The following is a 27503-nucleotide window of genomic DNA, read 5'->3' as shown; positions in this document are numbered from 1 at the left end:
CCGTCTTTCAAACATTCTAATTATAGTAATTCATGAATCGAAGGATTTTTCCATTTCATCAGTATATATATATATATATATACTACTAATATATATCTTCCATCTACTCCTCTAAATTTTTCATGTTAGGTCGTTTTCTATTGGTCAGTCAGCTATCGGAAATACCCTTCCCATTTCTCCTGATTTTTCATTTTCCTTTCCAGTCCTTATGTAAATTCTGTCATCAATCGTTTTATTTTCCGTCTGCCATTATAGATTTTCCGATTTTTGTTTTCATGTCCAGAAAGTGAATAAGACACCATTTCCTCGTCTTGGATTAAATAAACGCTTTCCTAATTTATGTTCTTTGTTGGTTTTTTTGCTGCTGGTTTTTTTGTTTATCATTCAGTTCCCTCCAAAATTTCATGTCCCGGTTAGTCAAGTAGTTCAAACTCCATAGTAAAACGCAACCTGCAAAATGAGAAATAAAGCAAAATGAACACACACACAGAAAAAATATAATAAAATTACAAGAACCTAAAAATCAATAAGCAAAAACTAAATAAAATGAAAGAACATACCTCACACGACGAACAACGCATACCTGGAAATTAACGGAACGACTAACGGAAGAAACAGACGACGCATAACTGCGAATGAGACGGTCAACGACTCGGACGTTGACTTGACGGAACCACGAAAAACGGGAATAGACAAACGCTGCAATAGACACACCATTGATGTGAGACCAGAGATCTAAAATCTAACTTGTTTTATGAAAATTGGATTCAGAAACTTGATTCAGATCTATTCACCAGTTTTTGATTTTCGATTTTTAGGTGTAATTTTTCGAGAGTCCGACATTTTCTTTTTCCGAGAGAGAGACCATGAAAACAGTAAAATGAGTATGTACAATGCGTTTCGCATCTTTTCTTCACCCAACAACAAAAAAATTATGATGGTGTGTTTCTTTCTTTCGATCTTCTTTTACAAAACTCGATTTCCAGGTTGATTCTCAGCCACAATCGCCGCAGATCTCGCCGCCAAGCTTTGACTTATCCGCAGTCAGATTCGAGTTTCCGGTAGCTTCAGAGCAACACTTCTACGCCGGATCTATCCTGTGGTGGTTTTAGGGATAAGAACAAACCTGAAATCTGAAATCAGATCCGATCAATTATCATCGGCTTTCGACATGATCGAGAGCCTACTAGGACGAGGCTGATACGCAGCTCGTCTTTTCAGATGGTGCGAAGAAGGTCGAATCAGAGTCGTCAAGGCTCTTCTCACCCACTCTCCTTCGACGCCGCCGATTCTCACCAGAGAATTCGTCATCGCAGATCGGCGCATATTCAAACTGTTGGTCGGATACGAAGCCGCACCTTGACCGTGTGGATTCGCGACGTTCTTGTGGAGACTACATCGGAAAGATCCAGGATGCGTCGTCGGAGAACACATACACCTTCTTCTCGTCTCAGAGATCTTGTGACTGCTCGGCTGCTGTTTCTTCGAAACGGAGATGGATCGGTTCGTAGGCGAGATGGATCTGCTGTCGAGAGAATACCGAAACGACTGCGCCATCGGCTGCGCCGTGTATAGATTCACACGAGTCGGCGACGCTGATCGGTGATGACTGTGATTGTCGTGGTGATTACGGTGGTTGCTGAAGAAAGCTGAAGACGGCGATGAGAAGCTAGAGCTCGTAGACGAAGCGAACGCTGAGGAAGAAGACGACGGAACGGCTTTAGAGTAAGCACCGCAAAACCGACCCGACGGAGATTGGGAACGAAGAACAGGGCCGTTTGACTTGGTACGAGACGATGTGGTCACCATTGTTTTTCTTTGAGAAATTGAAAGTCAAAAGAGAAATTTGAATAAGTCTCAAAAGGAAGAAGAAGAAGAAAGGAGGGAGAGGTTCTAGATTTCTCTCTATAGAAGGCCCCGGAGGGAGGTTAGTTCGGCAAACCTAGCGAGTCTCAGGAACCAAATTTATAACAAAAGCTGTCCAATGGCATGAAATGTAAATACTTCCAAAGATTTTGACCTTTTTCGAATTTTAGGTAATTCTGTGTCGGGTTAGTCAAACTTAACCATGGTTAGCAAATATTATGGGTTTCTTTTTTCTTTTTTGCCTCCTTTTTTTTTCATTTTTTTCAACTTGGCGGTTTTGCCGTTTCGAAAAGAATCGGGTTCTTGATCCAACGGCTGAGAATAAGACTCAGATGAATGCTTTTGTGGGCAGTTGGAAAAGCTGCCACGTATTATGACTATGAAATATGTCAGCTCGTACCCCGGGAAAGCTGCGATAATTACGAAATGCCATTGCCCGTTGTTTTGCCAAGAGCCGGATTTACAATTCCAATGGGTCTTTTTTTGTCGTCACAATCCAATGGTTTCATAACGGTAATGGATTTACAACACTAAAAATTTATATTCGAAAATCGGTATTAGGTATTTTCAATATACATATATGCAAAGTCTCCAAAACATAATATCAAATGAACAACTAGAAAATACCTATTTTAACAGAATTTTAATGGACCAAATTATAAAAACTAATTCTAAACTTAATAGTAATGTATTTTTCCAATTAAGGGGTTTTTGGTAGAACTTAGATATCAAACTTCTTAACCTTGTTAATTAATCTTATTTGTTGGTCTGTTTGATCCTTATAACATTAACGTAAACATATCAAGATATACATCTATAATCACAAATGACAAACCACAACTAACAAACTAAAATATTTCAACAACTTTTCAGCTCAAACCTACTGGTGAATTAGCCAAACTCTTGGAGGGACTTCAAAGCAAGGTCAGAACCACGAGGAATCTATAATTCGTTAAAACCTGTTTCGGTGGAGAAGTTCCATGCAACTGTGTTTTATATATATTGGTCCCAACAAAATTCCTAGGAATTGATGGAACTAATTACTTCCTATGAATTTATTACTCGAGTAAATCTTCCAACATTATTCGCATGTACATATAACGTATGTACTACCAAAGATTTATATCAAAATTTCAAGCTGATTTTGGTCTTGAAACATGTGATCACATCATATTTGATTGTTCATGACATGCTACATCATATCTCTTAAACAAACGATATTCCAATATGCTTCTTCGTTTATAGCCATCAAAACATAGATACTAGGAAAGGTTACGAGAAGGTTGAGTGAGACTTGTTGAAGAATATAATTAGCGTTGGCTTTGGACTTGGGTTTCAGACAAGTCCAATTTTAAGGTGATGCAAGAATCTTGGTTGATGTACTAAATGGAAATTAAGTTAATATACACATTTAATTTCTTAAATTTGATTGAGATGACTAATTAAGGACTGGTATTAAGAAACTCTATACCTTTTGTTTTTGCCTAAAGAAAAACAGTAGATGTGATGACTAATTAGCAACACACATTGTCGTGTCTTGTGGTGGATGAGACTATTTTTGAAAAAAGAGAAAAAGTCAAGAACCCATATTTTGTAAATCATATAAAGTATCAATAATCAAAACATTAATAACAGCATTACAGTAAGATAGTATAATGACCTGATAAACAAAGTAAAAACTATATTAAACAATTATATATTTTATACACATATACTAAGTAGGTACGACGATTGTAACGGGTTAATTTAGACGAATCTAAGAAATAAAATTAGAATAAAAATAGTGTAGGGGGATCAATAATGCGGGGCACATGGAGGTCGTGTTGGGTGAGTTAGGGACAAAACAGTTATTTTTTGTATGGTCGGGATATACATTGTGTTAAAGCAATAGGCTAACAACATCACAACACCTCGTCCCACGTTACTCTGACGCGTGTGTTTTAATCTCACACGTGTCCAGCCTTCCCTAGCCTCATCATAAAATTCGAAGAGACAAAAGTGTTTTAACTGCTGATTCAATGTCTGTCACTATGACTGGACTTGAGTTATTTGACATACTCATGGTCTGGGCAGTGTGGTCATAGACGTGGTCATGGCCATGTGGTTAGCTCCTTTGAGTTGTTTTTATGGTTTTTTTTTTGGGGCAAGGAAAGTCGTTTACTCTAGGGGTGATAACTGGTAAGACCGTGACAATAGTAATTTAGGATCTTGGGTCCATTAGCACAGTTTGAATTTTATGGTGACGAGATGTTTCTAGATCATTTTTAAATTATTAATTATTGATTTGTTCTGGCTAATTTAATATGGTTTTGGTATTATGGGAGCGTATAAAGCGTGTGAAAGTCCTCTTTGAATGGAAATGTATGTCCCATATCTTATGCAATTTTATGCTTGATGCCAATGGTAAAGACTTTGATAATTATATAATTCAATGCAAATTTGAGAATCCCATTATTAAGAATAAGATGCGTATTTTACTCTGGGATATTTTTCACACCCCTATTATTAAAGTGGAGGTAGCAATGAGGTTGTACTAGAATCCGATATTATAATATCTAGGTTTCAATAATTATGATATTATGCTGATTTGCCATTTGTTCCCTTTCGCTTCCACATCTCTTTGTAGATTTGGTTAATCAATAACTATCCACCTAAAAGAGACATTTGAATATCTGGATATTATCTAAACAGTCCACAAATCCTATTATAGACTTTTACCAATATCAGTCATCTCAATGTTTTTAATTTTTGGTTAAAATTTTAAATCATATCAATAGTTTACTCGTCCATTTTTTTTTTTTTTCATTTTAACTAAAATGAAGTAAGTTTGAAGAGGCGATTGTGATATCTAAGTTTTCGAAATGCTATAATTGGCTATTATCCTAACTTAACCTTCTACATTATTTTCGTTCGTGAAAGACTTATAGTTTAATAACAATCAATTATAGTGGTTTTCCGTCAATATATTAGTACTAAGGGTTGTAACAAACACACCTAATCTTTACATTTTTACCAAATAGAAAACAAACCCACCTAATAACCTATACTCCATAAATGCATATTATTATTGACGTTTTGTAAGATTAGTGGAAAACTTCGATTAACAAGTAACGTTAAACACATACAACTTCCGGTCAGTTAGCAAGAGCAACTATTTCCGGTCAGACCGGCCTATCTGATCCGGTCTTGAGACGTTTCTCCAATCAAAAATATCTTGAAAATACAATTGGTTAAAGGGCAAAACTGCTTCGGTTTAATTAGGTGACACAAACGCATATATAATAGAACCAGTCCTTTCTTCAGATTGGCTTCACACCACAGATTGGCTTTAACAAGATATAACTTCATGTATCAAACAAGCATCGCAACAGGCAATTAAAACAACAGGAATGTGTCTGTAGTATGATCGTCATCTCAATGACCCAAAGCATTCTGGTGGCCAGACCTAGAAAAGCATCATACAGTTAATAATTGTCACTATTTCATAACAACTTAAGAGCTAGAAAAGTTGTCGGACTACAACGACTTACCCGCAGCAGAGCTTTTCCTTCAATGAGATTGTACGGTACAGGTCCAAAATGACGTGAATCAGTTGAGGCATACAAGTTATCTCCCTGAATCCAAACATGACCTTTTGGTACCTATTTTGAAGAAGCAACACATAAACCCTGAGTCAGACAAGCTTTGGTGCTCTTCAAAAAACAGAGATTGGTCACATAAAACTCAAATTCATGAATCCTGAAGAGGCTTTAGGAAGAGCCTAAAATGCTATAAATACTCTGAACGACTTAAATCCAAACCAATAACTAGCAATGCTTCACCTTCAACACCATCCCATATAATCAACCACCTCCTAAATGCTATAACTATTCTGAAATCGATTTTAATCTATACCAATAACCAGCAATTGTTGACCTTATAGACCATCCAAAATCATCAATCATACACAGATAAATACTACACAATTTTTCACCGAAAGATGGGATTTTGAAATGGAGAGATTGGTCAATGTTCATACCACAACGTTGACTGAGCCATCACCGACCAATGGGTCAGCAGAGAAAGAGAGTCTATGGCCTTCTAAACCCAAGACCCGCTTTGTCACCATCCTCTTTGGGTCCATAGGAGATCGAACCAATACAACGTCACCGAGCCCAATCCTACCTAACCGGTGTGATAAGTGTTCCGCCAAAATGACATCGCCGCTGAGATTAAGCGTCGGAAGCATGCTTGGGCCTTGAACCTTAAACCAAAATATAAACGGAATTAGGATTTCGCTGGAGAAGATAAAGGAAAAAAAGGAAGAAGAGAGGATTCAATTACAAATAATTACATACGTGAGTCGATGAAATTAGGTAACGATCGGTGACATGAAGCAAACAGAGAAACTTGGCGACGACTGATACTTGACCGAATGCCTCCTTCGCCGTTCCACGCCATTGCTTCAGATAACTCAGCAATCTCATTTCCCGACTAGCGAATCTCGAACCAGGTCCAACTCTACACTTAAAACGACACGCAGTCGGTTATTCCAAACTCTAAACGGCACCAATTAGCGACGAGAGCATCGACATCAGAGATCTCTCGAGAGGTTTTGGGTTCAGGAAGCTTCTACCTCTAGGGTGAGTTATCAAAGGAGACAACAAGTGAGGGCCTTATTGACAATTTTAAATCATAAGGGCTAAAACGCAAAATAAAAAATTCAGGGGTTATATTTGTTATTTTGGCAAACACTATAACAATGCATAAAGAAAGCTCTGTTTTGAATCTTTTATAAACATGAGAGTTCTCTCGTAGAGGAAGAAGAAGGAGGGAAAGAAACGTGGATTTGAGAGGAAGCTTTCAGGTGTCGTTGAGGGGATTCTAGGGTTCACAAAATCGCACCAAAATCTGCTCCCGTCTCTGTGGCTACTTCTCACCCTCTTCTAATCCGAACGGTTTCACAAGTTCCTTCTCTATCGTGTTAGTTCTTCTCTTCTCTTAATCTCGCTTGCTTTCGAATCTCCATTTCCTAGGGTTTTAGTTAATATCTTCGTTTCCAATTTTGCAACGTTTCTTGATTGAATGTCGCAGAGTTAGTATCAAAAAGATTTTGGGTTTAGTATTGCTTGTAGTTGTGAGAGTTTGAGTTCGCGTTGGTGATCGAATTCGTGTATTGTTATTCCTCGTCATCTCATCGTGTTCATGAAAAAAGTCTTAGTCTTTGACTGTTTCTTTTCTCAGGATGGGAGATTTGGTCGATGTAGCGGAGGCATCTCAATGCCCACCTGAGTTAATTGAGATACATATAAAGAGATTGCGTTCTGAAACATACACCTTACGTGTAGACAGAAGTGTAAGATTGTTATTTCTTAACCTGTTTATAGCGGTAGAATACTAATTCTTGTATGATCAAGATTGTGAAACCAATGGCTTCATGGACTTGTTTCTATTTGGTTTCTGCAGATCTCTATCGTGGAACTGAAGGAGCGAATTGCTGACTTATCTGGGGTTATTTCTGGACTGCAGCACTTGCTATTCCGTGGAAGAGTTCTGAATAATGATCACCAATTATCAGATTATCGTATCCTGCCTTTTTTCTTCTCATGCTCTCTTGTGTTTCCTTTAGTTTTTCTCCGAACGGGTTTCTTTAAACGGGTTAGTGCAAGATGTTGAAGGAGGCCACACCCTGTATATGGTTGTCATACCACCAATTCCACAATTATCACGAAGTCCAAGTAGTAATGCTGCAGGTATACATACTTATCCATAGTCCCTAAATTTACTCTTGTTGAACTGTATTAGTACTATATTGGTGTATGCTTGTGATATATACTGCTTCTATAAAGGGATAAAACTTGTTTCATTTTGTTCTCAGCGTCTGATCCTGTTTTGAGTCGTGAGAACAGCCAGGGAAGCCTCGTGAGTTCTTTTTCTTTTTTTGTATCTTCTTATATGTTTGGTAGAATGTTTCAGCCCTTTAGGGTCACTTGGCATCTCCATTACAGAGAGTTTACGGCTGTGATCATGCCTCTGTACGGTGTGATGTGTTTTTTCTAACGAAAATTCTACATTTTGGTCACTGCAGTTGATTCCAGATGCTTTATCATTAGTATCTGCATATCTGAATCATCTGAGACGTGAGTTTGCTGCCAACTGTTAGACATGATTTCAAGATCCTGAGCTTCTGTGTGTGACACATTTTGTATTGTGAAATGGATCTCTAGGTAACAACTCGCAAACTTCTGGAAATTCCATGGGAAATGAGCAAGAATGTGGCCCTACTAGAGAGAATCAGATCCCAACACAATCTCTTTTGGATAGGGTTGTACAAACTAGAAGGCAACTGTTGATTGGTGAAATGGCGCAATGCTTATCTGTATGTTCTCTGATGTTTCATTTCTTTTTTCTTTTTCCCATTCCACATGTTATTCCAAATGGCATTATATGTATATCTCCCTTATGCAGAACATCTCAATGGTGCTTGAGGATCGTTTAAATCGTAGAGATTCATCATCACAAATATTGCGCCAAGAGAGAGCAACTGAATCAGAAACCCGCTTGAGTATTGTAGGGAATTCACTCATTCAGCTAGGCCAAAACATCTCAAGAATTGGCATGGGAGAAAGACCTGTGTGTACATCTTTGATTTCCATTTAGATTTATTGTACCTCTGGTTTATCTTTTTATGAAGAGATAGCTTTTGTATTTTATCTCAGGGGATTTCTGTTGTTCATCGCTCACTGATAGAGGTTTGTTCCGCCTCTGTCTTCATTACCAATTGAGTTTCCATTTTGTTGACAATATTTCGACGTTTTTTGGGGATCGTTTAGATACCTCAGTCTTCGCTGCAAACAAGTAATGGAGCAGGAAATTTACCACTTGTAACTATCCCAAGAGATGCTGTGATAAGAAGTCTTAATACACTTGAGTTTCTTTGGCCATCACCGAGAAGTCAACAACATGTCCGATTAGCAGGCGGAGCAGTCAATACCTCCTCTCCTCAACAAAACACAGAGGTGATTGATGGAATCTCTGACCATTGTGTGTTGGTATTATTAATTTGCAGTGTGTTATAGCTCTTCTGAATGATGATAGTTGGTACAAATGTGCAGGAGGAGCTTACAGATTCAGATTCAGATTCAGATTCAGAACGTGAGATGGTAATAGCAGTTTACTAGTTTAGACATCACATATAGCAAAGAGATGGTTGGAGTTTTGCATCTGAGACGCTGTTTTTGGTACAAATGTGCAGGAGGAGCTTACAGATTTAGATTCATCAGATTCAGAACGTGAGATGGTAAGCGTAGTTACTAGTTTAGACATCATATATAGCAAAGAGATGGTTGGAGTTTTGCCTCTGAGACGCTGTTTTTGGATGTAATGACGCAGAGCGAATGAAATTAGTGGTGGCAAAGAGGCAATCAGAGGTGTAAAGAGAAGCTCTTATACTTTCCATTTGGAAACTATTGTTTTTCACATTAGAATACAACATTGAAAGAGTCTTTCCTTTTGTTTCATGATACGTACAACAACACTTTTTTTCTTTTTTAAGTCAATAGCAACAAACTTTATCCTTTACTCATCCCTTAAACCCGTCTAAAACCAGGTTAGTTCAGCTTAATAACAAAGCCGTAGAATTTTTTTATTCATAAGCCCATCACACAAGTCTATGAACGATTCTAAGAAAATTTCTCTACCATAGCATTTTCAACCACTCTGTTCAAGTTTAAGATATTTTAGTTTAGGGGAACCTCTGAGCATACACATAAGCATATTCAACCACTCTGGTTCACACGTGCATATCTGTAACTTTTCAAGACACTGGAAGACTGTACCAACTGGATATGCATCCTTTGAGTATAATGAACACATCCAGAGACGTTTGACTGAAGTTATAGAACCCAAAATCTTGCTAACACATCGATAAGAAAATTGAAAATCTGCCCTTACAATATTAGGCATTTCATTTTCAATGACACAAAATCCACCCTTCTCACCACAAATCCCTTACCACTTCAAAGAAGGTGCGTCTATTATAAACCCATCTGCATCATCATCTATATCTCTGTTTGCTGCTTTATGCATCAATAATACCTTGAGAGAAGGCACTCTAACAGAGAAAACGGTCACATTGTCACCGGTGCCTTGCTCAACAATCAAGCGTTCAAGAACAATACAGCTGGATAAAACCTGTTGACAAATTCATCACCAGTGTACTTGACGGATTTAAGTCCCAAATACTTGAGAGATGGGAAAGAGACCACTGAAGAAACATCCAAAAGAACCACATTGTATAGTCCCAGTCTCACAAGCATTCTACACCCTGTGTACAAACTCCTTGGAAAAATGGCTGGAGATGCACTAGAAGAGCTGTCAATTTTAGAAAGAGCTGTCAATTTTGATAATCAATTCACGTACAGAGTGTTTATCTGCAGCTCTAGTCCATAGTGGAATATCACCAACACCAGAGGTTTGAGTAACTTTGAAATGCAAAGTTTCTAGAATTGGAGCCTTGTGCAAAAGCAAAGATCTGTCTACAAAGCGCAAAAAACTTGCATACTCAGTTTCCTGATAGCTATCATCATCGTAGACGAGTTCAGGCACCATCATCCAAAGCGGCTGCCACCGTTTAGACAAAACCATTGTGGCCACAACATCTTTAGTAGTTGGCAGATAGGACAATATTCTCAAGAGCAACTTATCAGGCAACTGACTTATACTATCCACGAGAGCCATTCCCTAAACTCTAATCCACAACATAAAAGATTGATAAACCCTGGTTTTCGATGTCCTTTCCCGATTCTGAATTTATTGAGTTGTTTTGGCTTCCAAAAATTTCACAGAATAGAGAAACGCCCAAAAGTAGAGTACTCTTCGGATTAAGCTAAGAACATAGAATCTCTAGGAGATACCATTGATTAGTCTTAAAAACAAAAGAAACCCTAAAAAAAGTCGTTTACTTGTAAATGAAAATTTCATATATTTGTATTAAATTTCATACCAAATCACCCGAGGGAAAAATAAAAATACAAAAACACTCACTTTAAAAACGCGGACCGGGCCCAAACCCACGTTCCACCCACGGAGTTTTTTTTGTTTTTTTCTTTTAACTCCCTTATCTTCTTCCCTAATTTATTTTCCTATTTATTCTCTCTCATTCGTTCTTTTTCTCTCACTTGTCTCTCTTCAGAAAAAACTTTTCTCTACAATTTCTGTTTTACAAATTCCCTCAATTCCGGAAAAAACTACGATATCGACGAGATGTACAACGAATGCAGCTCTCCGTCTTCCGCTAGATCAACGAGAGGAACTGGTCACAGGCTGAGATCTCCGATCTGCTGTTTAGGAGCGAACGCGGTGGTTGAGCCGGAGGCGATGATCGGGCAGAGAACGCCGAGATCTCCTTACGAGTGGCTCAAATCGACGGCGCAGGAGCTCGAGATCAGAGACCGGTGCCGTCGCGTCAAGACACGCATCAAGGTTACGTGCCGCAACAACAATTGCGCTTATAATTGCGCTCATCATCACCATAACCAACAGAGACACCAGAGCCATAGCTATCCTGGAGATTTCAGCTACGATCCGTTGAGCTACGCGCTCAATTTCGAGGATGATGTGCGAGCGGACGAGGACGGTTCTTTCCCGAATTTCACGGCGAGGTTGCCTGCGTCTCCGGTGGCGAAATCTCGATCGGCGACGGTTGATCTTATCTCGTTTTGACGGTTAATTGATCTTTTCGGTTGTGTGACGGTGAATATAAATGTTGTTCTCCTCCGTTGTGGTTAATTGAGAATTTGAGAAATGGCGTACGAATATCACGTCGTTGTTATTATATAATATGTAAATGCTCTCGCAGATTTATTGATACCTGTAAAATTGATGTGTGCAAAAGAAGGAAACATTTTCTATATATCTCTCTCTCGTCTTCCTTTGTACATTAAACAGTTTCCTTACTTATTGATTTCAGTTTTCATCTGCAGAATTGTTGCTTGAAAAGAGAGAAATGTTTTAACTATGAACACAAAATCTCTATCGAGAAACCCTAAAATGTGGGTGGATCCATGGCTAATCAAGCATAGATACTTGACTCAATCATTCAATCTGTAGTTGATATTAGCGGGTCATAACTCATAACTCATAAGTTACCACATTATATTTCTGTAGCAAGAGATGTTCGGAGTTTGTTGATTCAATCAAGAACTAGAGCTTGCAAGTGATGTTTCGGGGGAAATTCTTGTGCTGAGTATAATCAAAGCAACGTTGTTTAAAACGTGAGTCGATCGAGTGAAGATTCTAATCAATATGCATGTGAGAAGTCAAGAATCAAAATAGCAGAAGCTTGAGATGATTGAAGATTCTAAAACATTAGAGACTTTATATGACAGAACAAAGAAAAAAGATGTATTTGTGTCGGCATAATTAGAGACTTATGAGTTATGATCAATGAGTGAGACCGTCGTCGTATCACGTATGCAAGACAGAGTGTAGTACACTGGAGTTGGGTTTTTTAAGCCAATCCGAAATGTCGAAAGCTAGATTATGTCGATTTAGTAATTTTTCTAAACACACAATTTTAAAAGATTTTTCGTTTATGTTTTTGCAAACATTTCAAATTCTCTTTGTAGTCATATGGAATTAAACTCCATGTGCAAACAAAAATGTTTGGGCATACTTTTTTGAACATAGGAACCTGATTCAGCTACTGGAATTATAATTAGATATATAAATTTAATAATTAGAAAAAGATACAGAGATTCTGGTAAGCTGTCACGGGCAGAAGAAGCATCTAAAGCCGGGTTAGTAAGACATTAGTGACCAATAACCGTATTATCCACAACATTTATAATTGAATTTAAAAAAAGAAACACGAAACAAGTGGACAGAGACTGAGGATAAGAGTGTGAAATGAAGTGAAGTGGGGATGAAAGCAAAAAAAGGGAAAAGGTACCAAAAACGCTTTCTTTACATGTATTGATGTTTGGGTTGTTACACACCACTTGCCACCAGTGGACATGTCTCTTTCTCTTTTGATGCCCCAAATCTTACTTCTTCTCTCTACGATACCTTTTCTTTTTTTTTTATTATATACATTTTTAGGTTATCCCTTACGGTTATCTCCATAGCTAGACTTGATCTCCCATGAAAGTCACAACATTCATTGTCAATCATCATCCTCGTTATTTTTTTCAATTTTAGATATTTGTATTCACATTTATGTATAATAAAATAATGTGTTTATAAAAAGTGTATGGATATGATATATGTAAATAAGATACTCACAACCAATATAGGTGCAACTATATGGACCTATGGTAGACTAAATGAATAGTTTTATAGTTCTTTTCTCTATTATATTACTATTTTTTTTATCAGTGTTTATATCTTAAGAAAAAATGACTATTTACTATTGATAATTAACGGATGATCTAACTTGTCTACAAACACACAATCACGAGATCACGGAGAATAACGACGACTTATTTAATTATGTGTACAACCAGACCCACTGTATAGGAGACCAAGACGTATGGTTCAAACTTTCGAAAAAAAATTAAATCCCTAATAAGTAAGATGTTTGAATTCAATTCCCATATATATTAGATGTCAAACATTAGTTTTAGGAAATATCAGATGCAATATGCTTCCAACATCAAGATTGAGATGTACTTTATTTAGAAGAGTTCTTCGTACATCGGTAGAGCTACATACACTAGGTATTTCTTACTAGTCTAATTTTTATGGTATTTTTCAGCTTGTTTTTGTCACACGAGAGATAAATTGCATCGTGTCTCCAAGAACGAATATAATATAGATGTCAAAGTTATATTATATTCAATTTGATCAAGAAGTCGTGGCCTCAACTTGCAAATGTTGCCGTAGAAAGATAAATTCGCCATCGCAGAATAAAATATTGATATTGAACTATGTAATGTCAAACTTCATTCGAACGTTATTTCCTCGTATTGGTATTCGGGATATGAATCTTATATCTGTATCAATTATTAACCTAATTATATATAGAATGTAGATATATTATATAAATTTGTGTAGAAGATTATCAGATGAGAAACTTCCGCATACACTGACTAACAAGAAACAGAAAGAAGCGCATGATAGACTAGACGAGAGAATGTTTAACTTCCTTGTCCTCTCTGTTTTGTTCTCTACCCCGTATTTTACCCACTACCACTTTATTATCTGTGTCACTTTATTAATTTCGCGTCACTTTCAGATAGCGAATCTTTCATAATTAAAAAAAAAAAAACATCATTATTTTCCATGATGACCCAAAAAGAAGAAGAAGAAGCAAATTGTTTCATCACTGTTACTACTTACTAGTACACCATAACAGATAACACACAGCTGTCTTTTACGATTGGCCCAGCTAGCGATAAACGTTCCTCTCAGATTTACTGTCACATTAGCAGAAGGAAAAGGCCAATCAGAAACCTCCCCCACAACGTTCTGAATGCCACGTCATGCAATCTTATTCCTCTGTGTTTTGTTGTCTCGTAAAGGAGACTCTCTTCTCCTACTATTATTAGATTACTACTACTACTAGTCTCTCTCTCTCTCTCTAGTCTATCTTCATGAAAATATCGAACTGAAGCTAGTTCGGTTATAAATTACTTCTTTTTGTCTCCTTCATTAGTGTTTCTCTCTTTTAAGAGCTAGCTTAGTTTGTATAGTCCTTAGTTGCAATTCTTCTGGTAGTCAGAAAAAATGAAAGAAAAAGAAGTTTAATCTGAAAATCTAACATAACGTTTATTTGTAAAACAAATGATTTAATCATCATCATCAAAACCAAACAAAACTGATTTAAGTGTAACCGATTCAAACCAATCTGAATAGATCGAATTTACTAAAGTTTTATATTTTTGTTGTACAGTATTATTGATCACAGTACAGAAAATAGTGTTAAGATATGATTTATATGTATATTTTCAATACTTTCTATTTTCTAATAACTAAACTGAATTCTAGTCGAAATGACGGAAATACAACGAGGTAGATAGTCAAGAGACAACGAGGCCCTATAATGGATAATGAAGAAACCCAATGGGGCTTCAGAAAAAAGAGGGGTCAAATTCATCAGGATAATTTAGTCTCTCTTTCGTTCGTTCGCCGGCGACCTTTGCAGCTTCGGATGTGATAAACGGCACGGAGTTCGGTTGCATTGTATTAGGGCGATAACAACGTATATATATATGTTACTATGTAAGTGGTTCCACTAACACAGACAAAAGGGTGCAGAAACCATCGATTGACAAAATATATAACTATCATTATTAATCTCCATAACTAAGGTTTAAATTACGGCCAATCATAGCACAAGTGTTAAAGAAACGTCTCCATGTTATTCACAAAATATATATGATATCATGATGGTGGAGATGGCATTTTATCGTAGATTCCATCTAAAACCCAATATTACAAATCATGTTTCTGCTTCTTCTTCTTTTGGGTTTTGTGTGTTCGGTGTTCCCTAATAATTAATTACGAAATATGAAGTCACATAACCATGTAATGTCACAAAATTTACTTTCTGCGTTGGTTTTGTACGTAAGAGCTTTGTCTTGATCATGTCTCCAACTTTCTGTCAAGCTATTGGATCTCTCCATGGGAGCTTCACAGCGACTTCAACGCTCTCTTCCGCTATTTTCACCTGCATTGCTTCATAAAGACAAATCTCCAAAATTCAATGACTTCATGTTTCTTGAAAATGTAACTACACATTGATGTGACCATACATAAAACAAGCTATATAAACTTTCGTCACGCTAATGAACATAAGTATATTTAAGCTATAAAGTTTGTCACACTAACATAATTCGTTCAATTGATATATTTGCTCAACAAGCATTAATGTCCGGATAACTCTTCCTACAGTTTTGTTGATGCAAAATACCTTCTGCGTTTGTTCTTTGAGACGGTGGAAGAAGATGGATTGCTATGCCAATTCCTCTTTCTTTGATTGATGAACCAATTGTTTATCTGTTTGAGCTGCAACCCCGTCTCCTGCACTAACCTCGCCTTATCTTCCTCCTGCCAAAAGTTATCTCATTCATTTAAAACTTAATAGATTGAGAAGGCAAATTAACGAAGAAGTGACAAAAGTGAAGCAGTCCAAGCCATACGGAACAGAACAAGAGGCCCTTGAGTTCATGTGAGTTATTAAGGGAGTAGAAATAGATAGAACTCACAGTAGGGTAAGGCCACTTAGAATGAGACTGCCACCAAGCTTTGAGAACGGAGGTGGTGTCTCCTGGTAATTTCCCAGCTCTTCTCTTCCTTAATATCTCCTCTCTTATGTCTACAATTTTCTCCTTATAACCCTTTTCACAAAAACATGGTTCTACAGCATTAGATCACTGAAACGCTGGCATATGCACTGTATATGTATATAGGACCTTACGAAAAAACCTTTCTTAATAAAAAAGAAGGTAATAGTTCGACAAGCAATGTGTTATAATTGGTGTTATGTGCAATCTAACTTAACAGCTGAGACAATGTCTTATGGACTAAATGATATGGAGATAGTATTATATCAGTTGTTACCTGCTTGAGTTCATGTTTGAGTTCTTGTCTAACTCGTTCCATTAAGGATCTCTCGCTCTCAGTAGGAACCAGAGGACCAAACCCTAACCCATCTAAGCTTCCATCAAACAAATGAGCATCACTATCTACTTGCTCATCTTCATCCTCAGACATTGTTGCCCCTGTGCCTTCACCAGGAGACACTCCTGTCTCACCCAAAAAACACGCCTAAATTTTTTAGAGATCGATACCGTATGGCGGAATTGAGATGAGATAAAAAAAAATATATATATTTAAAAACTTTTGTCAGTTGCTGCCACAAGTGCAATACTAGAGTTATCAATCATAATAGCTAAATGACATAATTGATGGTGAAAACTTATAGGAGAATTCTCAAAAAAATAACCTGTAAAGCTTTGAAGAGACTGCTCAATCTCCCAACAGGCCATAACAGCTTCCATTGCATGAACACGAACATGCTGTTGCAATTGTTCTTTAAAAGAGCACAACAATAGTACATAATGCGTCTGCACAAAAACATGGAAATGTTTTTCAGATAACAGATATAAAAATCTAACACATTAATAAAAAAGAATTTGGGAAAGATAATAATCAAAAGTCTAAAGGTTAAAAGTTAAAACTTATATGGGATACAAACAGAAAATGACAAACTAGTTTTTGTCAGATGATCGACTTTATCCGTAATTACAATCAATGTATTCTTCCACCAAAATCTATCTCAAAGTAAACCTTCTGCTGTCAAATTTCAACTGTTTAAAACTAAAATCCAAATTATAAACTGACGAATTATCCAATCCACTGATCTTGTGTGTCGGTGTGCAAAGTACAAATCTACGAAAGAAAATTTCCTTTTTCTTCTCAAATTTATTTTAGAATTCTGAAGTAACAAACAACCTTCCAATTTGTCAAACCGTGAAACTTTAAACTAAGAGACTAAACTGAATTATAAATTTTTGTTTTCCCAAAACCGAAGAGAATAATAAACCATTCCGGAGCAAAATGGAATAAAATAATGAAAAATAAAATAAATAAAAAATTTTGAAATTGGGTGAGAAGGAAGAAGTTACCATGAAGTGGTCAAGCTCCTTTTCATCGCCGGCGATGAGTCCCTGAGCAGCAGCTTCCAAGCTTGAGTACTTAGCCACGACGTTCTGAGTCTGAGCGAGCTGTGCGTCGATCCTCGGAAGCTGATCCACCGGCGTGGCGATCCTCAGGCACGCCACGTGTGCAGACAAAAGCTGCTCGTAGAGTGGATGAGAGAGTATCTCCGCCTTGTGCCTAGCATTCTGCCATCTCTCCGCCTCCTTCTTCTCGCCTATCATCGACTCCTCTCCGCCGTTGATGTCGTCGATGACGTCACCTGAGGCGGCGTTGTTGTTGTTGCTGGCGGCGCCACGTTGGAGGAAGGAGGAGGATCGGGAGAGCCACTGGTTAGCGGCGGCGGAGGAAGGAGAATCGGAGCTTGTAGCGGCGGCGGTGTGGAGGTTAAGGAAATTGTTGTCGGAGCGGAGGAGCCAATTAGGCGGTGCGGATTCGTGGAAATGTTGCTGCTGCGGCGGAGGAGGAGGAGGAGGCTCGTGTTGTTGGTCGGTGAAGTGATTGAAATGATTGTGATGAAACGCCATCGTTTTCTTTGTGTTTTGAATCTCTTGTCTCGGAGAGGGAAAGATGGAGAAAGAGAAGATGAATTCTCAGCTTCGACGATGTTTTTTTTGGTTTGGTACAACTGTACAAGTGGTAATGAAAAATAAGGGTTTGTGTATATAATGTATGTGTTTAAATGTTTGAATTTTATGTGTGTGCAGAGAGTTTTAGACCAAAAAGATCAAGACGGACAAAAGACGATTTATTCCTGAATCTGTTCTTTTTTTTTTTCTTTTTCTAATTATCTACTATTTGCGCGGTATATCATTTACCAATTTTTTAAAAGTGATAATAGTAGTATAGTATGGGATTAGGTCTAACTAGTAACATAATTACATTTACTGTGACAACAAAAAGTTTGATCGTTTAACGAAAAGACGGTAGTAGTTGACGGCAAAAGTATGATAAATTGTTGATAAAAATTACGAAATGACGGTAAAAAGTAAGTACTTCACCTTTGTTTTAGTCATCCGTTCCAAAACGTTTGTTTTTTCTTTCGTGTAGCTAATTTTTTTTTTTGTCACAAAGAAGTTTTTTTATGGTATCTTTATATTTTCGAAGAAGTTAATTAGTTTCTTCAAAAACTCTAATTAACTTCATAATTTTAGTTAAATTCTTTACTATAAAAAAATTATGATTTTTTTTTTGTTTGATTTTCAAGTCAGGAAGTAGTTTTTGAGTTTCATTTCGGTTCTGTCGAATAGAACCCCAGAATCTAAGCAGTTAGATTTACTGAGTTTGTTTGAAATTTGAACACATTCCTATTTTTGGTACAAGTGTTGCAGTGTTTCATTTTGTGTGCTTTTAATGGATATGTGTTACAGGGTTAAAAGTAAATAATTTTCAACAAAATATAAAGCAATAATAAAATACTATCTTCATATTTTTATCTGGTAATGAAAGGTATAATTTGGACCCTAAGCAAGCCAAATTTAGTAGTTGAACCACTAATCAAACTACAAAGATTTTGGCGCTAAGATAATTCATTTGGGTAAAATTTAAACAATAATTTGTTAAAAATCAGTTGTAAACTTGTAATAGGAGAAAATAAAATGAAGAGGAAAGCAATGAGAGAGGGGACCATTAATGACGTCATTACTCTCGGCCAAAAAATATTGGAGGACACGTGTCGCGATAAAGCTTTCCAGTAACTGTGGTCCCTCAAGGAAATGGCATGCGATCAGATAAGAGAATCCAGTCGTACAATCAAATTTACATTATTGTTTCGTAAGAGACCAATAAGTATGTCAAAAAAAAAAGACCAATATGTAATTTATATATCTATATATAAAAAGAACAAATATACAACACAGATTCAAAATTTAGAGAAGTGGGGACCAATATCAGAAAATTGACTTAAGCTCATAGTTGCTGTCTAATCGAAAGTACGACAAATTGAAAAACAAATTAAAATGGAATATAACTTTGGCATTGAACTTATGACTTCTGCTAAACATTTTTTTTTTGGTAAAAACTTATGCTAAAATTATAACATACAGTAAAACATCTATAAATTAATACTCGATAAATTAATAATCACTATAAATTAATAAATTTTGTTGGTCCCAAGTCGGATCAATGTAAAAATTCATCAAATTCGATAAGATAATAAAATAATAATTTTTTTTGAAACCCTTATGTAAATATAGGGTCCCAACAAAACCATAAATTAATAATTATATAAATATATGCAAATATATGTAAATAGAATATTTTAAAATGTGACCAATGTGTTTATTTTTATTTAAAGTTGAAATCGCATTGGCTCTCATCTCTCTAATTATTATATCAGTAGTTCTTATTGCTGTTTTACTATATACATTCAAAATTTATGATGATTTTTTGATGTGATAATTGATTTTCTTACCTGTAAATATTTTTAAATGTATTATATTGTTATCTTCAATTTTATCATCAATAATACTGATAGTAGCCATGATTTTTTTTATAAATTTTAAACTTATGAACATGTATATTTTTATACGGACAATTCAATATGGTGTTAAAAACTATTTTAATTGCGATAGTTATTAGTGTTGATCATAATTTATATTATGAGATTTGTTAAAATTTAAAATATAAGATTATTCCAAAGCAATTTTTAGAAAATTATATGAGGAAAGCAAATTTTCTCTATAAATTAATAATATAGATAAATTAATATCACGATAAAATAAATAAAATATCATGGTCCCAACATTATTAATTTATAGAGGTTTAAATGTATATATATATATATATATATGTGAAATCAAAATTTCTCAATAGCATAATTATGTTTATGAATTGTAGAAAATTACATTTACATTATTTGTATTTAAATTTGATTACGAAGCATTGAAAATATAAACAAATCAAGAGATGAGATTAGTCATCAAATTATTCATTGCGAAAGAACAGTCAACTTCCAATGAACACAAACGTTAGAAGTCTGTTAGAACTGATTTTTTAAAGATATAATGAAAGAAAAAGTCGCCAATAGCCACATGATAGTACTGAGTAAACAAATCTGCATTATCTAAGTTATGAAATAAAATAGCCATCGATGTGTTATACTTGCAAAAACAATTCGTACTTGCAAATAAAATAGCTCCATCACTTGGACTAGTCGCAATCTCTCTACAGCCACTCCTCTCTCTACCTTGCTAAAGATATTTTAAATCCAACACTTTGAGTCTTTGATCGAAGTTTATGTCTCTTGCTTGTATATCAAACTCTTGGTTTCCTCTGTTTAGCTAAGGTGAGGTCAAAACATTTTCTGTAAAGTTATTTATTTTGCAAATTCTATCTAACTGTTAAAAAGAGTTGGCGTTAATATAAAACTAGTAACTAGTGGACAAATAATACTGTAAAAAAAAAACTATCCAATGATGAGTGGTTTTATCGAAAGTTGGTAGCCATTTGACCGCTTCCAAGATTTGGCATTAATATATTTTTGTAACTTTATCTCTTGCGTGCGATACACGCGAGAGCCGATGAATGAGACTAAACCACACATAAAAAACCAAAATATCCAAACAGTGAGGTGAGTGATGGTTGTTAATAAAGGATTAAAGATTAAATAGTTAAAGACATGTGTCGAGAAAAAAGTCCGGTGTGATAAGGTCTACGTTTCGTGTGGAATCAGCTAACATGATTGGACAAAGGGAGTCACATTATCGATCATAGTCGTTCATTTCACAACCACTCTTATCCCCACACGGTTCGACTAATTAGTAATTACTCCTCATTAATAGTATTTTCTCCTTTTTTAACTCACAATCTTAACGGTTCGACTAATTAGTAATTACTCCTCATTAATAGTAATTTTTCCTTTTTTAACTCACAATCTAACAAACAAAAAAAATTCATCATTGTCTTCTTCGCTTCGTGATTATAAATTTTAACTATTGTCTATTGAGATGTCTAAAATATACAACAAATAAATTCGGTTTAAACCATCTACATATAACATTGTAGATAAATAAAACTCTTTCAGTAAATACTATTTGTGGTGACAATCCTGACGATATAAAAAGATTTGATAGACAAGGCATACTTTCGACAAAAAAAAAAAAAATAGACAAGGCATACTATCCTGATCGATATAATAAGATGTCAATAGTATTTAGAAAGACTTCTAAACAAATTATACAATTTTTATGATATAGTCTATTTAAAAAGAAAAAGAAAATGTGTGTATTCTGTTAAAATCTTATGGTATTTAATTATTCATAACATTTATTTTTAAAAAAAATTAACTTTAGATGGTATAATCTAAAAATTCTTACATCTACAATCTAAAATCTGAAAATTACATCTACATCCACAACAAATATAAAAAACATGATTCAATCCTCCATTTTTAAAAAATTTACAGTACGAAACAAATTATTCACAATTTTGTTTATGTGGTTAGCCCAATAGATCTTGATTTTCCACAACATGTAATGTGACCAGTAAATCTTGAACTCGGATATGTGTTGAAGTTTTGCACCTCGAGAATCAGATGACAGATTTTGAACGACCATCACCGATTATTAATTCACATCTACCTTAACAATCCTTGAAGTTTGCTTGAAGTTGGATTTGGACCTACTTATATTTAATGTCTCGGACCAAGATAAGAGTAGGGTGGCACGGTAGTACAGACTATAGAATCTTAATGAGAGACTTATGTTGTCTACTTAAGCGACAGAAACAAAATCAGTAATTAATTAATTTAGTAAATGACAATTGGGGTTGTAACAAAAGTCACATGTCTATCTTTTCTTGTTTTTGTTTGTTTATTTTAATATTTTCAAGTCTATATATGATCTACATTAACCAAACAAAAACTCTATGAATTTTTATATTGAAACACTATCAGACAAAAAGAGTAGTTTCAACAAGGTTCTGGTATCTAACTAACAATATTTCCAATTAAATAAACAATAAATTATACGGAGCATATGATCAAATTTATAATATATAGACATTAGCCTATAAACAGAGATGTATGTGATGAACATAGAGATTGTATTTGATTGCTGGTGATATGTCAACGATCACCATTTAATTGTATTTTTCGAGCACAAGACAAAAAAAAAACGTCATCTCTGAAAATAAACATAATCAACTATGGTGGATTTTTTTCCCAGCAATAATATCAACACTTTGAAAAGTTAAAACCAGTAAAAACCTAAGAATAGTATTTAATTTTGAAATTCGAATCTACGTTTTTACCATCTTCTTTTTGACATCACGTTTTTACCTTTTAAATTTGAGAGTTATAAAAACATTATGGGTTAAAAAGCATAAATACTTTATTATATTATAAAGTGGAGTAGAGAAAGAACATAGGAAGCTTTATGTCAGGTTTATGGATGAAAATGATGGATCGCAAAGGATGTTTTACAACGCTGCCAGAGTTGTTCCTTCGGCCACTTACATTTTATTTATTTGATTATTATTCATAATTCACACTATATAGCATATAAGATTAATTCTAATTCTCCTTAAACAATTCCACTGGATGGAAAACAAAATTACCAGAGAGATTTATCTAAATCGGGTAGATGAAATAAATAAGAAGCACTGAGTTATTTTTTTTTTTGGTTAAACTTTTTGATCACACTCACAACAAAAACCACAAAGATCTCATTGATTGTTCGAAAAAAAAAAAACTATACGAGTGTGTGGCATTAATTCATTGCCCAAAAGCATACGTCGATCACGACAAAGATCATTGTTATCACACTAAAGTCACACACACATGACACACTGTCACACACACACACATATACATATATATATATATATATGTATATATACATGGCCGACTATTAAATTGATATTTTTCATTAATGGAATAGCTCCTTTTCTTTCTATTATATATATAATGGATTCTAATTTTAATGAAATAAAGACAAGCATAATTATAATACATACACAAGCGACCACAAATGTTTTCCGATTGAGTTCCGGTTGTGTCATAATCATCATAACGTTCATAACACATTTTGTTGATTACATATACGTGTTTGTTAGTTAATGATTTAGAAACTTCTGTCTAAGCGTATTGATCAAAACCTTATTATAAATTTATAATATGATATCTGCCGCAACAAAATCGCAAAAGAAAAATAGAAAGAAAGAACCGTAGGCCTAAACCTCCATGATTTAAAAGGAATCTAAATGGTCATATCAAATAATAGAGAAAGCAAGGAAACGGTTGAAACGATCCAACCAAAAAAAGAGAAGATAGAAATGTGTTAAACTTCGAAGTAGACAAAATGGAGAAAAAGAAGAGTAATTTGGTCCCGCGTAAAAGAGAGAGAAAGAGAGGGGTTATCCACATTGTTGAAAAAGTCTTTGAGTTCTTCTTCTTACTCAAATTCTTTTTACTATTTCCCCATAATGTTAAAATATTTCATAATTTGATTTTCTGTAACCAAGTAGTGATGGGCCCTATGTTCTAGTAAACTAGTTATGTATGTTCTCTCACGATATTAAGTCTTATACGATTTAAAATACAAATTTTAAGTTTTAGTTATCTAAATGATATTTTAAATTAAACCTGTTGTTCTTTCATAATTTCATGTTAAAACAAGATAGGCGTAGTTGTCTTCATCTCTCATCAACCCACAAAGTTAGGCTTTGTTCACTTCCCAAATTGGACCACAGACGCACAAAAAAAAAAAGAAGAAGCATTTTTGAAATGAAATTAAATTCTGTAATGGACCACTTCTCCACTCTTCTGCGTTCATCTTCAATGCTTCTCTGTGTTGTCCATATCTCTCCACATTGTTTGCTTACTTTTAGTTATGCATTTGACATCTATTTGTGGAATCTTAGGCCAGTCTGAAATAGCATCTAGTCTATCTCTTTCTATTTTCTTGTTTCATTACCATCCGAATCCAATGCGACTCAACTTGTACTCAGAATGTTGTAAGTATGTAAAGAATATTTACGAGGCAACATTTTTATTTGGTGTACTATCTTGCTTCCCTGGATTCAGGAGGTAAAAAAACCAAATATATTGCAAGCTCAAACTTTTGAATCCTAAGCATTATAAGTTTTCATTGGTTAATATACCGACTCACATTTTTACTCATTTCGCCACCCAATTAAATAATGCACCAAATTTACTTAGTTATGATTTCAAATTAATATAAAAAACCGAAAAAGCTAAGGGATTAAGCACGACTTATGCTGATTGTGACAAAATAAAGGTAATTAATTTACCTTTATTTTGTAATTCCTAAATCGTTTGAATTAGTAAGGAGTGCAGAGGGTTTACTTTGATAAGAAAGTAGGATGTCTCTTTCGAAGGCATCAAGAAGTGAATACAACAGAATTAGAGAAAAAAAAGAGTAGAAACTATTGTGATGTATTAGGCTATTCATGGCCCATATATTAATCCTTTGGGCCGTTCTATTTGCCACGTCTAAGTTCCACAAAACACTCGAGGCTAGATCAGAAAAAGCAAACGAAACGGTCCTGTAAAAGCCACGTGGCGACGGTACAGCCGGTTTGGCTTAATCGCTACGTTTATAACCGGCCGTGTCTTTCATTGATGGACTTTAGTATCAGATGAACGGTGACTGTTACGATCTCAATCTAAATATTTCAATTCTAAACTGAAAGGTAATAAGTAAACCTAACACTTCACAATAATAATTGTTCTTGAATTTTCTTGTCATTCCTCATAATTCACACAATAAAGAGTTATTAACGTATTTGTAACGTTACGATGACCAGAATTTCAAGTATATGTCATTGACGACAACATTTAGCCTAATTAACGATAATCATGACTTGATATGAAATAAATTCGGTAAAAACTATCACACTAACTAGAAGAAGAGTCTCAACTACCAATTGTCGCAGATATAACCTTATTAATTTTGAGATGAAAAGAAGCTAATATAAGTTGTAAGAAAAAACAAGAGCAATAAAAAAGAAGGAATTATGATGATATTATCATATATCATCGGATGATCATAGGGTAGTTAGAACAATGGGAACCAAATGTTGCTACCTCGAGTAGAACCAGAGAGCATCTCTATCAGATCCATTTCTCTTCTTTCACTACCAGAGTTAGCCTGGGCCGCAAGAAACCCGTTTTCGCCGCCTTGCTCTGTGTTGTTGGTCGACAAAAAAGAAGATGAAGTAGACGACGCCGGACCGTTCAACAAATCAGATAAGTAGATATCAGACGCGAGGTGGGACGTATTTGCAGCATCTTTGACCATTGTTCCATTATCAGCTCCAACAGTATTGTTGTTCAAGTTAGGTTTAGGGTTAGGGCTATTGATCATGAACCCAGAGGAAGAAGACTGTGAAATCTGATCCAGACCTTGGCTCAAATCGATGTTCTCTAGAGAAATTGAGTGGGTTGCAAACATCTTTTTCAGGAAAAGAAGCTCTTCGTCATAAGGATCATCCAGAAGCGACGATGTAGAGTCTCCATCCACATCGGAATCAAAGTGAACAAGGTTCGAAGTAGCAAGAACATTATTACCACCAGTTGTGATGATGTTCTCACCATTGTCCTTTTCATTATTCTCGATGCTTCTGATATAGTCTTGGAGAACGCATGGCCTTTTAGCTGATGGAGAGAGATCATCCATATCGCATTCATCACCATCACCCGCGTTTTTTGAACGCTTGTATTTGCGTTTTGAGTTTTGGCGACGTTTGGTCGCATTCCAATGGTTCTTGATAGAGTTTTCGGTTCGTCCTTGAATAAGTTTAGCGATTTCTGCCCACTTATTCCCGATCCTGGTGTGTGCTTCCACAAGAACCCTTTCTTCTTCTTCGCTCCAACTATCTTTCTACAAAACAATTAAACATACATTAATTTATATATATCAAAAGGTTCTCATATAAACTTTAATGAAGATATATCAAAACCTTGATATCGGGACGGAGATGATTATGCCATCTCTCACGACATTGCTTGCCTGCTCTTCCCTCAAGATTCTCCGAGATCATTGTCCATTTCCTCTCCCCATGTTGCGTCACCAGTTTTATCAACTTCCTACACATATATTGTATGTGATGTATATATAAATGTTTGCAATCACAGAATTATAGGTATACATACACTCGCATATAGAAGCAGGAATAGAGATACCTGTCTTCTTCGGCTGTCCATTGCCCTTTAATGAGATACCTGTATGGTCGCTTCTTTGTTATTGCCTTGCAAGTAGTACTCTTTTGATAATCTCTAGTTGCACCTTTAACGATCATATCTCCAATAACGTTTCGGTTTCCGCAAGTAACGGCCACTTTTTTCTCCTTCGTTGGACCAGACATCAGGTTCTCTTTGTTGTCGTTTCTGATACCAATCTCCCTTGTCGTTTTCAAATTCGGTCGTTCTATAGAAAGCTCTTGTTTCTTAGAACACAAGTCATCCTTCTTTTGGCCGTACAAGAATCTCTCGACGGCTGTCAACGGCGGTGCAGCTCCGTGGACGTGGATCTTCTCTTGTATTCTCCGGTCTTCCATGGGAGAAGAAGAAAGAAAAATTAGTGTAGAATAGAGAGGAAAGCCTGGAGCACAAAGGAGGGAGAGAATTGAGCTGGTAATAAGGAGTATGAGAACTTAATGATAGGCTAAATAAATACACACTAGCTAATTACCAATTAAATTCGATTAACTAAATGGACTTTTTGATAACCCTTTTTCTAGTACAAATTTCAAAATAACCCTTCGAAGGGTTATAGAAATATATATATCAACTAAAAAAGATATATAAATCATGTATATATCGATATAAATGTCAAATGCAAACAGAGACAAAACCTTCAGATTGCGTTTGACAAAGTAAACGCAAAAACAAATGTAAAAATTCTGTTAATAAACCAAAACCTAGCTATTTGATCGGAGTACTGCTACAGTTATTCGAAATTTCTGAATTTCGAACCACGTCTCTTTCCACTAATCAAATTAAACTAGTACTCCATCCGTTTCACAAAAAGTGTCGT

At 35.4% G+C, this 27503-nt stretch overlaps 6 protein-coding genes, 1 long non-coding RNA gene and 1 pseudogene across 9 annotated transcripts; 3 read left to right on the top strand and 5 right to left on the bottom strand.

Annotated features, from left to right (window-relative positions):
- Positions 1-863: 863 nt before the first annotated feature.
- Positions 864-1942, bottom strand: LOC18019009 (putative protein TPRXL). The gene has a single exon (XM_006399547.2). The coding sequence runs from the start codon at positions 1807-1809 to the stop codon at positions 1150-1152; it is 660 nt and encodes a 219-aa protein (XP_006399610.1). The 5' UTR covers positions 1810-1942; the 3' UTR covers positions 864-1149.
- A 3017-nt stretch (positions 1943-4959) lies between these two features.
- Positions 4960-6502, bottom strand: LOC18019103 (mitochondrial inner membrane protease subunit 1). Of its 2 annotated transcripts, none has more exons than XM_006399546.2 (4): positions 6204-6502; positions 5885-6109; positions 5397-5507; positions 4960-5311 (listed from the first exon to the last, which is right to left on the bottom strand). In XM_006399546.2, exons 1-4 carry the CDS (start codon positions 6330-6332, stop codon positions 5276-5278), a joined length of 501 nt encoding a protein of 166 aa, XP_006399609.1. In that variant the 5' UTR covers positions 6333-6502; the 3' UTR covers positions 4960-5275. The 2 variants fall into 2 exon arrangements, with proteins under 2 accessions (XP_006399609.1, XP_024012166.1); XM_024156398.1 differs by having other exon boundaries at positions 5885-6102.
- Positions 6503-6690: 188 nt separating this feature from the next.
- LOC112086852 lies at positions 6691-7420 on the top strand. The gene is made up of 3 exons (XR_002899706.1): positions 6691-6828; positions 7090-7201; positions 7312-7420. It is a non-coding gene; the product is annotated as an uncharacterized LOC112086852 (long non-coding RNA).
- A 120-nt stretch (positions 7421-7540) lies between these two features.
- LOC18019102 lies at positions 7541-9428 on the top strand. The gene is made up of 10 exons (XM_024156403.1): positions 7541-7598; positions 7724-7767; positions 7934-7985; positions 8073-8224; positions 8314-8478; positions 8565-8597; positions 8679-8864; positions 8961-9008; positions 9101-9145; positions 9238-9428. The coding sequence occupies exons 1-10, from the start codon at positions 7541-7543 to the stop codon at positions 9244-9246; spliced, it is 792 nt and encodes a 263-aa protein (XP_024012171.1). The 3' UTR covers positions 9247-9428.
- A 127-nt stretch (positions 9429-9555) lies between these two features.
- Positions 9556-10584, bottom strand: LOC112086753 (annotated as a pseudogene).
- A 417-nt stretch (positions 10585-11001) lies between these two features.
- LOC18019101 lies at positions 11002-11785 on the top strand. Its single transcript, XM_006399544.2, has one exon. The coding sequence runs from the start codon at positions 11110-11112 to the stop codon at positions 11566-11568; it is 459 nt and encodes a 152-aa protein (XP_006399607.1). The 5' UTR covers positions 11002-11109; the 3' UTR covers positions 11569-11785.
- Positions 11786-15151: 3366 nt separating this feature from the next.
- Positions 15152-18159, bottom strand: LOC18019100 (homeobox protein knotted-1-like 4). 2 transcript variants are annotated; one of them, XM_006399543.2, is made up of 6 exons: positions 17475-18157; positions 16793-16913; positions 16408-16592; positions 16053-16184; positions 15758-15894; positions 15152-15522 (listed from the first exon to the last, which is right to left on the bottom strand). In XM_006399543.2, the coding sequence occupies exons 1-6, from the start codon at positions 18030-18032 to the stop codon at positions 15489-15491; spliced, it is 1167 nt and encodes a 388-aa protein (XP_006399606.1). In that variant the 5' UTR covers positions 18033-18157; the 3' UTR covers positions 15152-15488. The 2 variants fall into 2 exon arrangements, with proteins under 2 accessions (XP_006399606.1, XP_024011807.1); XM_024156039.1 differs by having other exon boundaries at positions 15187-15514; positions 17475-18159.
- Positions 18160-25523: 7364 nt separating this feature from the next.
- LOC18019098 (transcription factor MYB64) lies at positions 25524-27024 on the bottom strand. The gene is made up of 3 exons (XM_006399542.1): positions 26651-27024; positions 26428-26554; positions 25524-26348 (listed from the first exon to the last, which is right to left on the bottom strand). The coding sequence occupies exons 1-3, from the start codon at positions 27022-27024 to the stop codon at positions 25524-25526; spliced, it is 1326 nt and encodes a 441-aa protein (XP_006399605.1).
- Positions 27025-27503: the final 479 nt, after the last annotated feature.

The sequence above is a fragment of the Eutrema salsugineum genome, unplaced genomic scaffold (assembly GCF_000478725.1).
Source record: "Eutrema salsugineum unplaced genomic scaffold, Eutsalg1_0 scaffold_2, whole genome shotgun sequence".
NCBI classification, from domain to species: domain Eukaryota; kingdom Viridiplantae; phylum Streptophyta; class Magnoliopsida; order Brassicales; family Brassicaceae; genus Eutrema; species Eutrema salsugineum.
Note: the sequence above shows the minus strand (reverse complement) of the source record. Positions and strands in the feature narration are given on the sequence as shown.

Coding starts and splice junctions, on each gene's coding strand:
- LOC18019009 (XM_006399547.2), bottom strand. CDS start 1,809: ATGGTGACCACATCGTCTCGTACCAAGTCAAACGGCCCTGTTCTTCGT.
- LOC18019103 (XM_006399546.2), bottom strand. CDS start 6,332: ATGAGATTGCTGAGTTATCTGAAGCAATGGCGTGGAACGGCGAAGGAG. Junction 6,110..6,203: donor ACCTAATTTCATCGACTCAC/GTATGTAATTAT, acceptor TTTTGGTTTAAG/GTTCAAGGCCCAAGCATGCT. Junction 5,312..5,396: donor AAGGAAAAGCTCTGCTGCGG/GTAAGTCGTTGT, acceptor ATGCTTTTCTAG/GTCTGGCCACCAGAATGCTT.
- LOC18019102 (XM_024156403.1), top strand. CDS start 7,541: ATGGTTGTCATACCACCAATTCCACAATTATCACGAAGTCCAAGTAGT. Junction 7,986..8,072: donor ATATCTGAATCATCTGAGAC/GTGAGTTTGCTG, acceptor ATGGATCTCTAG/GTAACAACTCGCAAACTTCT. Junction 9,009..9,100: donor CAGATTCAGAACGTGAGATG/GTAATAGCAGTT, acceptor ACAAATGTGCAG/GAGGAGCTTACAGATTTAGA.
- LOC18019101 (XM_006399544.2), top strand. CDS start 11,110: ATGTACAACGAATGCAGCTCTCCGTCTTCCGCTAGATCAACGAGAGGA.
- LOC18019100 (XM_006399543.2), bottom strand. CDS start 18,032: ATGGCGTTTCATCACAATCATTTCAATCACTTCACCGACCAACAACAC. Junction 16,185..16,407: donor TCAAACATGAACTCAAGCAG/GTAACAACTGAT, acceptor TTTTGTGAAAAG/GGTTATAAGGAGAAAATTGT. Junction 15,523..15,757: donor TCAAAGAACAAACGCAGAAG/GTATTTTGCATC, acceptor GTCTTTATGAAG/CAATGCAGGTGAAAATAGCG.
- LOC18019098 (XM_006399542.1), bottom strand. CDS start 27,024: ATGGAAGACCGGAGAATACAAGAGAAGATCCACGTCCACGGAGCTGCA. Junction 26,555..26,650: donor TGGACAGCCGAAGAAGACAG/GTATCTCTATTC, acceptor ATATATGTGTAG/GAAGTTGATAAAACTGGTGA. Junction 26,349..26,427: donor ATCTCCGTCCCGATATCAAG/GTTTTGATATAT, acceptor ATTGTTTTGTAG/AAAGATAGTTGGAGCGAAGA.